This window comes from Alligator mississippiensis, chromosome 1, assembly GCF_030867095.1.
Source record: "Alligator mississippiensis isolate rAllMis1 chromosome 1, rAllMis1, whole genome shotgun sequence".
Classification (NCBI taxonomy): Eukaryota; Metazoa; Chordata; order Crocodylia; family Alligatoridae; genus Alligator; species Alligator mississippiensis.
Genome location: NC_081824.1, coordinates 35975526 through 35989733, shown reverse-complemented (window position 1 = coordinate 35989733; position 14208 = coordinate 35975526). Strand labels below are relative to the sequence as shown.

Here is a 14208-nt window from a genome sequence, read left to right as displayed (position 1 = left end):
GATTCAAGGTCAGTTATAGACCTAATGTCTCTGGTAGAAGTTAGATCAGGCTCTGAGCTACTGTAAACAGTTATAGTAAAAGTAGCTGAAACTTGTTTCTTGTACCTGCATCTGTTCTCCATTTGTTCTGGGGAAAGCTTGTGGTAGAAGACTGAGCCCATAATTATAGTTATAAGATTACTACCTTCCCAGTGCTGCACAGTACATTTGAACAGTTTTTGTGTACATTTTGGTACATACAATGAATTAAATAGATGTCTGTTGTACCTCTTGTGGGAATCACAATATGAGTGGTAGTGTAGGGCAACGTGGTAAAGTTCTGCAAGTAGGTAAAGGATCTTTAAAGGAGAGGTCTTCAGAGAGTAGGTAAACATCTTCATATTGGACCAGGGTGACTTTAGCAGCCATATTTTATATGGAATGATGAGATTATTTGTGAGGACAGAGAGGAGGCTGCAGTATTACAGAGAGAGCACAAGGATTTGATAAGTGGAACTAGGATTTAGAGCACTGGCTGAGTTAAAAGGAAAGAAAGAAGAGAGCAACGGAATTGAAGAATAAAAGGGGGAAAGGAAACATGGTTTTATTGGGATGAAAATGTTCTGAATAGAGTAGTTTTCAAGAGGAGGATGGAAGCATGTGAACCTAAACACTTTTCTTAGGTGGTAGCAGTAAATACACTTAAGTGAATACTTTAGACATTAACTATGCTTAAAATCTTAAAACTATAGAATCTGGCACTTCACACAGAAGGGCTGTCACTTCTGCTTTGGGGCACTTGTATTAATTGAAGTCAACAAAAAACAATGCTTGAACAGAATCTGCAACATGTTTTGTAACATGGTTCTTCCATGCACAGTTTTGTATTTTGGATGTGCTAATGGTTCCAGGCAGAATCACGTATGTAGGGTAGTTTGGTGCTGTCATATAAACATGTCTACAAATAATAGGTCAGTGCTTTTCCATAGCTTAATATTATGCTTAATGTGATAAAATCTTAAACTGACACTCATAACCTGCGTGTCAGCTTAAAAAATTAATAAGTAAGTAATAAAATGTGTTAAACAGAATTCAAAGAACTAAATAAGATTCTATAGAAAAATTAAGATCAGAATGAATAACAGATCATATAAATAGAAGTACTTTCTTTTAATTAATGTTTTTAACTTAGCTGTTTTGAAGTAGAGAAGAGCTCCCGTTCCTCTCCCTGGTTTGGTTGAACTGTCCTTTGCCACACACAGTCATCTCCCAAGGTTGAGAGGGTGAGCTCTCCCTATGCTATTTCAATGTACTTCGGCCTGCAGGGTTCTCAGGAGAAATCCTGCTATCTACAACAGAATACCCTATGTCCTCTGCAGCGATTACAGCTAAAAGGAATAGTGAGCACATTCTCTCCAGTCAGCCTCTGCTTGGGTTGCTTCTGTTGTCTCTACTCCCCACTGATGATGGAAGACAGGAGTGTCAAATTCATCCAGCCCTGTGGTCACACAGACTGGCCTACCATTCCAGATCTGGAGTGGGCGCTGTGTGTGTTCGCATCCTGGAGTGGTGAAGTGGCCACCACATGCAGCACAGCCCTTGTACAGGGAAGCTGCTCTGGGGCTCCAGGGCTATGCAACACAGCCCTGTGCGGCTGTGCTGCATGCAGCAGGGCTGTGTGGCACAAGGTGGCCATTCCAGGATGCGAGTTAGGGCAAGTACTGCATGCAATGTGTGGAGCCATCCAGCGTGCCTTGCATGCTGCCTATGGTTTATTATTCAGCATGATTTTCTTCTAAAAATGAGAGTCAGCCAAAATGTGATTCAGTTACTCTTAAAAGGTGAGTAGGACACATTTTCTAATACGGACAGCAGTGAAACTAACCAATTGATTTTATAATCTCTTTTAAAGTCTGGGACGTTATTTTCTGTAGAATTTTTGAGGGTACATTTGGACAGCATGGAGAGAAAGTAATTGCATTTTCAAGACTTTATTTTTCTTGGGTTGTCCAAATAGAAATATTTCACTATTGAATTTTTGTGTTTATGAAATGGACTAACATTTAAGGGGTCTTGAAACCTAAGTGGCGTAAGTGCCACTAATGATTCTGATTACATGATGTTACCAAACTGATATATTTTTGTCTTTCCCTTTTCATGTCTTTCATTACTAAAGAAACATGTATATTTTCCTTTGACAGTGTTTTCACAAATGGAGAAGTTCTCGTCCCACCTGCAAAATTTCTCATACCCAGATTCACTTTGAGAAACTGGGATAGTGTCCTTGCGCTATTGAATGAAAAAATTTTTCCTCGTTCAGGAGGTGTTCAAAGGTAGGACATACAGTGTGTAATTTTATAAAGCTATTCAAAATCCTAAGTCTGACAGTTTAGGGTTCTCTCTGTTCATATGCTGTACCAGTTGTTATGTTCTTTTAAAGTTGGGTTGATGTTCTATATGTATATACCTGATTCAGGTAGTTTGGCTTCAAAGCTCTTTGTTTCCATTCAGATTAATCTGACTTGATTTTCTTTTATGCCTACTCTGTAGAAATGTCTTTTCTGTGTACAAACTTCTATCCTTCTCTTAATTTAATAGTTCAGAGACAATATGTACATTTCAAACAGAACTCTTAAGGAATAGCTTTAAAATATAAAAACCTTTTAGTATTTACACCCAGAAAGTGTATTATAGCCTCCACACATAGTTTAACTGAGTGGCTCAGGCTATCTTTCTCAGAGGGCCTTGTTACACCTTACACTGTGAGCTGCACAAATGTTGATGGGTGTTAGTGCTTGCTTGAGTTTGGAGCAGTCACACTTCAGGCCAGCAGGAACCTGGAGGACTGAAAGGTAAGAGGATGGGGGGGTTGCAGGAAGGGGTGGAGTGAGCCAAGGTCTTGGGTGCTTGGGAGGGCCCAGGGTAGGGGTGGGGGGAGCAGGTAGGGTGTTTACATGGTAAGGTGTAGCCTACATGTGGCTGCATGTGTAATAGGAGTTGAGTAGCATGAATCAGAGATAATTCTGCTCCGGAGTGGTGTAACTTCGAGCTGCATAACGAGTGCATAACAGGTTCAGGTGGTAATGTGTTGACAATCCAAGGGTTAAGAGCTCCAGGAACCACCCCAAATTACCATGTAACAAGGCCCTTTGACTTCCTAGGAAAATGTCTCATTCGGATGTTTCTGAGCATGTGAAGTTTTAGCTTAAGACGGAAATTATTTGTAACAGTTACAAACAAAATACAACTGATATATTTTCTCTTTTCCATTTGCTTATGTCTGTTAGGAACCATGCTTATTCAGAATTAGATAAATTTTCTGCTGTCCATACCCACCATGGTATATTATATGCATCTAACTGCAACTTAGAACTGTTTTTTTTAAGCATTTCTGAGAATATACTACTTTTCACAAAGGACTAATTCTGTCCTAAGCTTGAGTTTTCAGCATTAGATTTTTTTTAATGTCTATGTTCCATGGACAAACACGTAGACAAATGTGTGGTCTTAAGAGTTAGATGACTGTCTCTACCTATCTGTATGTGGAAATGTCTGATTTGTTTATACTACTGCAGCAGTTGTGTCCAGTGGTTTTAGATAAACTGTCACACTGTTGTGATAGACTTTGGACCTCTTCCTTTAAAATAGAGGGCAGCTTTTCAGCAGTTTTCTCTCTCTACCTGGCTCTCTATGTTCTGTTGCTGTTGTATTGAAATATGTGAATGAAAATAGGGTTAGTCAAAGTAAGAAGAGGTAGTTTTGTTCCCCCTTTTATGCCCAAACTGGTTAATGAGATTTACCACAGCTTTTATAAGAAAATTAATTATTATTCTGTGATGAAGTAAGAACATCTTCAGCCACAACATAAGTTTTCAGGAAATTTGTCAGCTCTGTAGTAACTGTACATAGCTCTATTTAGTGGCACCCATTTGCTTCAGTTGAGAATCCATTCCTTTTTATTTGTTTATAACAGAAAATAGTTTCTATTGTTGCTGTAGTTCTTGATCTATATCTATGGCTGTTCTTTTTTGTTTAATAACAATTTGCTGCCCAGGGCTTTATAATCTGTGGAGGTTAAGTCAAGGAAAGTTGATTTATCCTCCAGTTTTAGTATTTTAACTAAATATGTAAACTATGTGCGATAATTCTTCTGTTCTCTTGAACATAGCTGTGTGGAACATTAAAAAGAATCCTGAAATCTGCACTACACTTGCACTGAATGTTTCATTATTACATTAAACCAGAGGTGGGATAAATGTGGCCTGTGGCTGGATCTGGCCCACCACGCCATTCTATCTAGCCTGCGGGGCCCCTAAAAAGTTTAGAAAATTAATATTTATCTGCCCGTGGCTGCCTGTGAAAGATGACAGGAGTCAGTGGCAGTAGGACCCAGGGGAAGCCACCAGAAGGACCAGGCGGCTGCAGAAGCAAGGCCTGCCTGGCCCTACCCCAAGCCAGCATCCCCATGCTGAGCAGAGGATTCTGGCCTGGGACTGTGGGGCTGTTCCTGCCTCCCTGTGCCAGAGGGACTTTCAGATAAGTTTGGGGGAGGAGAGCAGGAGAGGACTGCAGGCAATTGCCTCAGTCCTCAGGGCCAGGCCGAGCCAGCTGCTGTGGTCTCAGTGCTGCAGCCAGGAACCACATGGTGCCAGAGTGGCTGGCAGGGGAGTGAAGAGCAGCGGTAGCCACGGGCAGGAAAGCGGTGAAAGCGGCAGCAGGTGGGGGAAGGCATAGCAAGTGGGCATGTGGAGCACAGCGACAGCTGGACGAGAGCATGGAGCCCGCACTGGTGTGCCAGGGCCAGCCCTGGCAAGGCCCAGAGCAGAGCAGCAGGAGCATGGGGCTAGGCTGGCAGGAACTTTGGAGCCGGGCTGGCTCCCCCTCTCCCTGCTGGCACAACCCAGCTTGTCTCCACAGAGCCCTGCTGACCCCCTCCCTGCACTTCTGCCACTCCACTTTGGGCCTCACTGGTACTGGCCCTGTGCTCCCATCCAGCTGTTGCTGTGCTCCACATGCCCGCTCTTTCCCATTCACCTGCTTGCTCCCACTCACCCCTTGCCTGTTGCAGCCATTTGCCTGAGGCTGCCACTGCACCTCTCCACACCCCCTGCTAGTCACTCTGGCACCATGTGGCTCCCAGCTGCAGTGCTAGGCTGCAGAACACAGCAGAAGCCAGCCCGGCCCCTGCGATTTTTGGCTGGGTCCGTGCAATGCTGGCCGGGTCTGTCCAACTCCTGCTGTGTCCTGCAGTCTCGGCTGTGCAGCTGGAACATGGTGCTGGAATGGCAAGCTGTTGTGGGGGGAATGGGGAAGCGGCAGAAGGGCAGTGGTGGCAGATGTGGGGAAGAGACTGTGAGCAGAGCCACAGGGTCACACCGGTTCCCCAGGGCCAGGAGCAGCAGGAGCATGGAGCTTGGGCTGGCAGGAATGCTGTGGGGGGCTCTGCCTACTGCAGGGGACCGTGGGCAAATCCTCCCTCTCCACACATGCCACAACCCTCCCCAGCCACCATTCCCCTACACACATGCTCACCCCATATGGACCCACACCACATATCCACACCCACACCCTCTCCCACACCCCAGATACCCACACCCCTCCACAATATACTATAGTAAGACTTCATTTTAAGCTATTATATTATCACCTCTATGTACACTACACAAGTGTATGTAAATCAGGGCAAAAATATTTTTTGAGATCAAATTAATGAATGTTGTAGTAAATGTGTGACTTTTAGAATATCATTTGGTATTTTTCTGATTCCAAGATGGCAAACCCTTACTTAAAGGAGTACTTCTGGGGTGGGGCAAAGGGAGGGACTTCCAGCGGCAAAGGTCAGGGACTATGAGTGGGACTTCCTGTCCCAAGATGACCAGGGGTGGGGCACCTGTCAAGGAGTGGGGTTACCCTTGTGGTCCTCAACGGCTTGCCAAAACTTGGTAAGCGGCTCTATATATGCTCGAAATAATTGCCTGCCCCTGTATTAAACTCTATTAATTGCAACCTCACAATATTTATATTTATTTCTTTTACTTACAGGTTATACACCCTGGATGGTCATGCTGTGCATGGCTCAGATAAGCTAGAAGATAATCATTATTATGTTGCAGGAGGCAAAGAAAAGTTTAAACATCTGCCATATTGGTGTTCTCCTAGAGTTCCTCCAGAGGTTCGGCGGTAAGCTCTCTCTAAATCCATTTTTATCTGGAAGGGCTTGATATTGCAGGATTCTAAGCACTCTGACCACTACCTAGCAAAGACCATAAATATATGCTTAATTTTAATCACATGAGTAACCTTGAGCCTATGGGCTTTGCTGGGTTAAGGTTAGAGCACTCAGCATCACTGATCTCATAGTTTCTTTCCTTACAACTGACAGTGTTTTGATTTTTTTGGATTCGGTGCATTGCCTTATATTTCTCAGTTTAACTGTTATTTCAATAGTATTCAAGTTTCTGTCCATTTTAGTGATTTTTTTTTAACCCTTGTGCGCACTTGAAGGCCTGACCCTTTTAAGGTCTTTTGCCACTATCAGTGCTTAAATAGAAAAGGCATGGTGTATACCCTCTCTGTGATGCTGTGGTATATTTTTCCATAAGTAGCTTGATGCAGCTTCACCATCAGAACATCTGCCATTTTCATATGTGTGCACGTCGTCATAAATTTCTGAAACAAATATTGGCCAAAGAGTTAGCAGATGAGATGATTTAAAAAAGAACCATTCATAATTCATGTTGTTGTGCTGAAGATATATCTACATTTTTTCAATCTATTTCTCTATTTTAAATCACAGCCTTAATACAATATTCAAACATTTTGTTTTGCTTTTATATTCTATGATTAATTTTAAATACAGTTATCTTAATGCCATTCATAGCTAAGATGGAATTTCCATTTCTGTGCATTTCTGTTCCAGGATTATATTGCTGGAACAATTCAGGAGCTTTTATTTTTTTAAAAAAATGTAACGTATAATATTGTTGATGTAATTATTAAATTAGTTTTTCCCTTGGGATTTCTATGAGCCTTTTTCAAGCTATAGCAGACGTCAGTTAAAAAGAAGGTACTGAGTACCCATTTTTGATTTGGTTTTCTTGTTTTTCTGGAAGTGCTGAGTTATGCAGTTTCTATGAAGTATCTCTATGTGGTTGACTGCTTTGAACTGATTGGTATATTGAAAATATAGTTTGAAGTATTAGACAATACTTATGGATTTTCTAGAGACCTTTACTGTAGCTATTTTTCTGTGAACTTTTAAAAATTGTCATTTTGCCAAGAAAAGAAAAGCATCCATCATTTTGTGTCTTATTGTAGAACAGTATGGTTAGTTCAGGCTGTTTAGCTTATTTAGAGAAAATGTTACAATCAGCACATTCAGCCTTTTGCTTTTTCCCTCTCCTGTGCTGATAATTTCATTTTTGTTTTTATACTTCACACACAATTCTAAAACATTATTTTGCACTGGTTAATTGATGGAGCACATGGCTTAATGTGCCTTCTGATAGGATGATATCTATTGCTTCTTATTCATTTTGTGGATTTAATATCACAGTCAAGTCTGGTCTGAAGATTTAATTCACTAAAACTCACCTAGATTTGCTTGCAGTTCATCTTGGAACTCTTGAAGTTGGGTAGGACCAGGGGCTAGATCCAATAAAGGACTCAGGATGAGATTCACAAAGTGCTTCTGTCCCCTGAATCTTTGAAACTCACCTCTGGGAATAGAATTCAAAAATCTAAGATAGCCACTTAAGTTCCACATACTTTAAATGGAGAGTCTTAAATACTCTATCTCAGGGGCGCTAAACTCACTTTGTGTACTGGGCCAGATCTGGAATGTGGGGCTTCTTGTGGGATGGATCTAGCCTGGGGCAGTGGTGAGGTGGCAGCAGTGGCTGCTGTGGTAGCAGTGGGGTAAATGGCCATGAGCCAGGTGGCTGCTTGCCATGGTGGAGGCAGTGCAAATGACAGCATAGTATGCAGAGGCTATATGGGCATGGCCCTTGTTTGCTCCACCCTGCTGCTGGTGGCCATGTGCACCTGGGCCCCAGATTCTGTGGCAGGCCACTGCTTGCTGCTGGTTGCACCCTTAGACTCTCGCCCAGTGGTAGCTTGATGAGCTGGATGGAATGGTTCCATGGGCCAGATCCTGCCCATGAGCCATATGTTTGATTCCCTTACTCTTTCTCATACTGGCCCAATACTTTAGAGAGTTCCTTAAGTGTTCTTGGATCTGATGCTGAGGGTATTCTTACCTGAACTCATTTATTTCTTTACTAGTTTTCATTCTTCAACCTAATCTTCCCAAAGTGAGGCTGCTTATCATAAGAAATGGGTCAAATGAGCTTTTTGCTGCTATATACTGACAAGGCAAAAATCCCTTTATCTCTTCTCAGCTTATGGGGTTAAAGCTGAGGGCAGCTCATTTTCAAATAACACTTGTCAGAGTGCATCACTGAATGCATTTCCATTTGCTCTGATTTAGCTCAGATGCCCATTCTTGAAGGTCAGCAACTTTATTTTATTAGAGTGCATTGAGCTCCATCAGGTGACCACCTGGAGTTCTGCCACACACTCAGCCAGCATTATTGACTGGACGTGTATCCTGAATACATATATTTAGTAGTTATTCTTTGTTCTTTGGCTAATAAAGAATGGTTTCTTATAATCATAATTATGAGTCTTTGATGGAATTGGTTGCATGAATATCCTATTTGTGATGTGCACTCTTGATGTGTAATCTGGACTTTTTTGAACAGCAGTCTTCGCTGAGTTTGCATGTCCACCTGATTTATCTTCTCTCCCTCCACATGAGCCCCCAAAGATAAAATAACCAGCCATGTTACTAAATCAGTAGTATCAATCCATTCAAGAAGGCAACCATTCTAAAAAACATGAGTTTAATTTGGCAAGGCACTGTTCTTCCCTGGATAGATCTCTGTTCCAAGTGATTAAAAGAACTAAGAAAGGTGGGAGTTGGGAGTTTTATTTAATTAGATTGCAGGATTGCTATCTCAAACTGTGCATCAGACTTTGAGGAGACTTAAAACCAGGGAGTAATACTTTGAAAAGGGATGATCCTTTCTATATCTCAGCAAAGGAGGCACACAGATTGGGGTCTGTTTTAAATCCTGTTGTTATATGCTCTAGCACAGCACTATTCATGTTTTGGCCCCATGGGCCTTATGAATGGAGTGGGGTCAGTCTGTGGGCTGGATGGGATGGGGCCCTGTGCTGTCCTCACATGCCTGGATCGGTCTGTTCCAGAATGGCAGTAGTTTCTGAACAGGAACAAAACCTTGTGAAATGAGCTAATTAAAATTTAAAAAATACCTCAAACCTTAAAAAAACCTTACTAGTGTGAGATAAAAAGATGAAGGTAGATTCTTGTAGTGGATGAAAAAGTATGAAATCTCATGCTTAGGTCCTTGCATTGAATTCTGGGAGACCAGTTTCTTTAAAGGAACAGATAGTCCAGATTAAAGAAAATGCAAGACGGGTGGTCCTTTTAGTTTTATCTAATGAAGAGCCTGTTTCTTGCATTTCACAGGGTAGGACATTTTCTGGACTTTACTGGGACAGCTGACATCCTTGCTTTCATATTTGGGCACCATGGATTGAAAGATGCAGGTCATGAACAATTTCTGGCCCTGCCACCTTTTAAATCGCTGCCTCCATCATTCAGTTGGGCAGTGCAGTTGTCAAAGGGAAGGCAATGGTTTTGGCAAAGCCCTCTACTTCTTCCCGAAAATAAAGACTGCTTGGTTTGGGGAAGAGGTGGAGGTGGTGGCAGCTATTCCACTTATTTCCTGGATCAATCTGGGAGGGCAAGGGAGTAGTGTAGCAAAATCCCTAGGTGGCTTCTTACTCTGGGGACATCAGTGTGAGAAGTGGGTAGGGAGCTTGCAGCACTGCTGCCTCTGCTGGACTCTTGGTGCCCAGGTGCTGAGGAGAGGAAGAGAGGAAGCAGTCCTGCAGTTCCCCTAAAGTGTGAGAAGTCAGCAGGGAGTAGCTGACAACTTCTCTCCTCTCCCCTCCTGATCTGTGGTAGGGGCAGGAGCAGCTGCTCCCCCATGCCTTCTTCAGACTGGTGTGACCTTGGTGTCAGGAAGATGGGGGCCTTTCCCCCAGCTCCATTTCTTCTGGTTTCTAGGAGGAGTTAAACCAAGAGAAGTAATACAAATGGTCCTTCTCCCAGAAGAAACTTTCCCAGGACCAACTTCTCCTTGGTTAGAGGTGGCTCATATTTTTCCCAGAAGTGCCATTTTTTGTCCAGGAGAAAGGGCATGAACATATATACACTTTTGGTTTCTACCAGGAGAACAATGATTTTCCTGGTAGAAACTGAATGTCTGTACATGGTCATTATGTGATCTTGGGACAAGAATTCTGGCAGACTGAGCATAGGGATTATAGGATCCTCTGCCAGGACCAGCAGGTTGAATTTTAAAGGTCCAAACTAAGCCTATAAATAACACTTGACTTCTGTTTTGTCTGATCTGCATCAGTACCTGGGACCAAGAATCATATATTTATAGAGAAGTAGGGCTGGAAGGGACCTTGAGAGGTCATCTGGTCGAACTGCGTGCCTGAGGCAGGATTTTCCCTATCAAACCATCCCATACAAATCCATTATTTTTAACCTCTTATCAAAAGTACACAGTCAACCCTTACGTGAAACCCAAGATATTACACCCTAAGTTGGCACAGGTAAAAGCAGGGGAATCACAGTGGCCAACATCCTGCTGCTGCTAAGGTTGTTAAAAAATTCTAGAGAGTTCCCAGGAAGAACACCACACTGCCTGTTGAGAAGAAGGCAATATCTCCACAGTCCGTACCAATCTGATCATGGGGTAAAATTCCTTCCTGACCCCAAATATGGTGATTGGTTTGTTCCTGAGCAGAGGAGCAAGACCCTCTAGCCAGGGAACTCTGGGTTTAAGTCCCAGCAGGAGCACTGGCACATCCCAGTCAAAGTCCATTCCAAAGTCGAGGAATGCCTAGGAAAAATATAGTCCTTGTCCAAAAATAATTGGAGAGTCTGAGTTCTTTGAAGCAGGATTGCTTATACTTGGTATTGTTTTGTGTGATAAACACTCCTGAATATTTATGCAGTTTTCAGAATGTTGACTAATGACATTTGGGAAAACTATTTAAGATTGAAGACAGAGTAGATTTGCCCCTTATGGATTAACTAAATCAGTGATGCATAAGCTTTCAGAAGCCGTATCTTACTATATGAGATGTTGTGAAGGTAGTGTTGAAAGCACAGCTTCTACGTAGAAAGCAGTGATTAGAATATGAAGGGTAGGGCAGGAGGAGAGAGAAAGTGGTGATACTAATGGGAGAGGCAAGGTGGGTAGGAGAGAGAAAAACAAATTGGTTAACTGATTGAGAGAGGTAGGGTTAGTTTTAAAAAAGGGAAAGTGACTTGCTGCTTGGAACCTAGCAGCTGTAATTGTTATATGCTTATGAGCCTATAGTAATGAATGTGCAGTTAAACCTCCTCAACCTTAACCCTGTTTCCTCCATAAAGGGTGCCTATACACGTGCTCTGGAATGGGGGGAGGAGGGGGGCATTTTAATTACAGTGGTTCCTTAAAACGTCTCTAATTAAAAAGCCCTCAGCGTCTCATGTATTCAGTGTCCCACATTTCAAAAGGTGGCAAGAGCACTTTAACTAAAGCTTGTTTGATGAGCTGTAGTTATAGCAGCCCCACCGCCATTTTGAAACACGAGGTGCTGAATACATGAGACGCTGCAGCACATTCGAGCCTTCAGATTAGAATGCTCCAGCAGAATTGAGTTGGCTCCGACATTTTCTAGTAAGATTGCGTTGGAGCACGTGTAAAAGTGAACAAAGTTGCAGCGATTTAGTTTACTTGTATCACTGCAGGCTCATGCATACATGGGAGCTGCAGCATAAGAACTGCTGTACTCTCTTTTAGCCTTTCACCTATACATAATCTGGGCAGATCTGGGCCAGGTTGGTAGTGGGTGTGTGCACTGTTTAAATACGACTTTTGCTAATACGGTAAAATTAACAAAAACATTATATATAATATAATTGTATATTATTTATTATTTTACTAAAAGCATACAATGAGGTGATCTATTCTACCAGTTTACACAAAATTAAAACAACATAATATATGATGATGCAAAAAAAAAAAGAAGCAGCGGTGAACAATAAAATAAACAAGGGAATTCTATTTGATGTCCGCCCTTATGCTTTATGCAAGTAACTGAAGTACACTTAAGGAGTATAGGGCAGGTTCTGTATTGTCGGAGAAGCTAAATCAAATCACTCTTGGTGGTCTTGCTTATTCTTTGAAGTTGTTACCCCATTTGAAGATCTTTTTAGGGACTTGGGTATAAGTGAGCTGATGAAATCATTCCAGTTCCTACTGGCCGCTGTTTACTTCCAAAGACATCCAGTCACAGTGACTGGATTGTGTTTGAGCTTTGGGAATTGAACCCTTTTGTCCTTGCAGCTGATTCTTCCAGTCAATGTTTGAAGCACATTTGGGCATATTGTGTTTTCAGATTTTGATAGAATTTCTTCCTGTTGGTTTCTGTAGGGACTTGTGCTCAAAACATGAATGATATGATATAATCTAGGGACTAATATATGGAAGAAATCTTGCAGTGTTGTCTGTATATATTGAGCAGGGATCCGGGTTTTCCGTTTCCCACAGACAAATGAAGAAAACCATGGATTTCCCAGTTTAATTGGAGAAAATGCAGATTTTCCTTTTTAGCAGGGAAACCTGTGGATTTCCCCATTTTGCAAAGAGCTCTGCAGGCTGGCTGAGTTCCAGCATGCAAGAGCTGTTTGCAAAAGGGGTGGGAAGCCCCAGCCCTGCCTGGATGCGGAGGGAAAGGGTGAAAGAGCGGGGCCCAATGCAATCACTTACTGGAGGCTGCCTCAGGAGGAGGATCAGACTTCATTCTTGGAGGTAAGTGGGGCCTGGAGGTTGAGAGGCAGGGCTGGGGGGGAAGTTGGCTGGGGGCTGAGGGAGTGAGGATGGGTGGGGGGAAGACATGGAGTTGCCTGCCAGCTGGCAGGCACTCCTGATGGGGCCTTCCCCAACACTTTCCCCTCCCTCAGTCAGGGCAGGTGAGGGGGGCGGGGGGAGCAGAGCATGCCCAGGGTGTGCAGCGTCAGAGGGGCACTGCCAGCTCCCCACCTCAGCTCATTCTATGCCCACTCCCAGGAGCAGGACCAGGGGGGCGAGGGCAGCAATGCCTCTATTCAGGCCACACACGTGCTGCCTGGCCAGGGGGGGAGGGGGAGCTCACATGCGGCAGCCGCCGCCACTACTGCACCACCTCCGCTGCACCTTGCGTCGCTTCCTTGCGGCCGATGGTGAGAAAGCTGCATGGGACGCGGGACACAGTGGTGTGGTGGCGGCTACCACGTATGAGGCCCCCCGGGCAAGCAGGCATATGAGACCTGCAAAGGGCCACTGTTGCCTTCACCTCTGCTTGGGGCAAGTGGTGCGGGGCGCAGTGGTGGTGGTGTATTGGTGCTGGCGGCTGCCGCCACATGAGCAGAGGTGCAGTATGGGGGAAGCTGCTATCAGCAGTGCGGTGGCAGCGGCAGCGTTGTGGCAGTGGTGGCCACTGCATGCCAGCACCACTGCAGTGCCGCTGCTGTGCCCCACGTTGCTTACCCAGAGCGAGGCCAGGGGGGTGAGGGCAGCAGCGCCCCTCAGCGAGCTGTACATGCTCGCCCAAATGGGGCGGCGGAGGCTCACACTCAGTGGCCACCACCACATCACCACGTTCTGTGCGACTTTCCCACTGCTGACCGTGAGCAAGTGGCACGAGGTGCAGTAGCGGCAGTGCAGTGGTGGTGGTGGTGGCTGCTGTGTGCATGCACCCACCCCTCTGGCTGGGCAGTATGTATGAGGCCTGCAGAGGGGCACTGCTGCCTTCGCTCCAGTGGCCCTGCTCCTGGGAGCTGGCACAGAGTGAGTCGAGGTGTGGGGCAGGGGGACACTGCGGTGTGTTGCATGGGGCTGGCAGTGCCCCTTGCCCCTCTGCTGCTGTGCCCCAGTTCCACTCTGTTTCCCCCCCTCCCCGCCCACCCAGGCTAAGGGAGGGGAAGTTGTTGGGGAAAGTTCCACCAGGAGTTCCCACGGGCCAGCAGGCACTCCATGTCTTCCCCCAACACATCCTTGCTCCCTCAGCCCCCATCCAGCTTCCCCCAAAGTGGCGGTG

General features: G+C 44.5%; 1 protein-coding gene across 2 annotated transcripts in view; it reads left to right on the top strand.

Moving 5' to 3' along the window:
• DCDC2C (doublecortin domain containing 2C) overlaps positions 1-14208 on the top strand; it is a 110847-nt gene that overhangs the window by 46923 nt on the left and 49716 nt on the right. For both annotated transcript variants that reach the window (XM_059729860.1, XM_059729855.1), the window contains exons 4-5: positions 2181-2312; positions 6022-6159. In XM_059729860.1, coding sequence (XP_059585843.1) covers positions 2181-2312; positions 6022-6159 — 270 coding nt within the window. The remainder of the gene's footprint in view (positions 1-2180; positions 2313-6021; positions 6160-14208) is intronic.